This window comes from Haliaeetus leucocephalus, unplaced genomic scaffold (assembly GCF_000737465.1).
Source record: "Haliaeetus leucocephalus isolate CR32 unplaced genomic scaffold, Haliaeetus_leucocephalus-4.0 Scaffold384, whole genome shotgun sequence".
Lineage (NCBI taxonomy): Eukaryota > Metazoa > Chordata > Aves > Accipitriformes > Accipitridae > Haliaeetus > Haliaeetus leucocephalus.
This window is the reverse complement of record NW_010972820.1, coordinates 8,127,098-8,128,329: the sequence shown is the minus strand read 5'-3', so window position 1 is coordinate 8,128,329 and position 1,232 is coordinate 8,127,098. Positions and strand designations below refer to the sequence as shown.

General features: G+C 62.5%; 1 protein-coding gene across 1 annotated transcript in view; it reads right to left on the bottom strand.

Moving 5' to 3' along the window:
* Positions 1 to 949: 949 nt before the first annotated feature.
* LOC104835459 overlaps positions 950 to 1,232 on the bottom strand; it is a 2,961-nt gene continuing 2,678 nt past the window's right edge. The window contains exon 4 of the mRNA XM_010573453.1: positions 950 to 1,101. Within this exon, the coding sequence (XP_010571755.1) occupies positions 950 to 1,101 (152 nt within the window). The remainder of the gene's footprint in view (positions 1,102 to 1,232) is intronic.

The following is a 1,232-nucleotide window of genomic DNA, read 5'->3' as shown; positions in this document are numbered from 1 at the left end:
GGAAAAAAAAAAAAAAAAAAATCAGATTAGGAGCCGGAGCGGCAGCGCAGGGCGGGCAGCGCGGGGCCGGGCGGTGCCGGAGGTGCCCGCGGCGCTGCCCTGCGCGCCGGCGGAGCGGCGGCCGCTGCTCCCGCGGTGCGTGTGTGCGTTTGTTTATGTTTCACTCCATGCGGATGCAGAAGTAGCTCCAGCGGGAACCGCGCTGTATCCAGCCGGGAGAGGACCCCCACCCCCGGCGCCTCCGAGCTGGCTCCTCGTCGCTTCCGCAGCTATCTTCCCTCTTGGGGGGGCTGGGGGGGGTGGTCCTTTGCCCCCTCCCTCGGCAGGAGGGCAGGGAGAGCGGTCCTTCAGATTACGCCGAAGACTTTTCTCCTTCTTCAGAACGCCCTAAAGGGAGCCGAAGTCTTAGCACACATCCAACTGCATGCTAGCGTAAGCCTGTCACTTTGCGGTGCCCCCCAAGCCACACGCAAGCAACCCCCCAAAATCTCGCAGCCGACGGAGCAGGGGGCGGGAGAAGGCCACCCCGGGGGCTGGTCGGTTAAAAAAAAAAAAAAGATAATAAATCCTTCTTCTCGCAGGGAAAAAGCAAACACAACGGGAACAAATCAAATCGCCAGTCTTCCAACAGGTCCAGAAGCTTTAAGCCCTCCCTAGGGCTGCCAAAGAGAATAGGTTTTGTTCCAGCATCAACACCACATTCATAACCTCCTTGCTCCTGCTGCTGCCATCTTGACAGTTCCCCCCCCCCTTCACTCAAGTCATTTAAAAAGCGCAGGCAGAAGAGGCAGGGAGAGCCACATCGGCAGGGGAGGGCGAGGGGGGGGATCAACAGCCACCTCCACACCGTCAGAAATCGGGATCCGAATTCACGGGAGGAAGAAGCAGCGCTGCTGCATGGTTCCTGCTCCTCCTGCTCCTGCGCCTTCAGCTCCGAGGAGCCTTCCCTTTAAAGGCGAAGGAGGGGAAAGCGGCAAACCGCCCGCTCCCTCTGCGAGCAGCCGGCGAGAGGCAACCGATCCGCCCGCGCCGAGCCAGCCTGCCGCAGCCCGCCCGAGCAGCCTGTCACCCTGCTCGCCGCCGACTTCCACATCCCTCCTCCTAACAACCACCGGCAGCAACACAAAGTTATAGACACACGCAGGGAGCCTCAACCTAACCGCACCGCACGGCTCGGCCCGCCCACGGGCGGAGGGGCGGGCGGCGTCCGCGCAAGGGGCCGCCCCGACGGG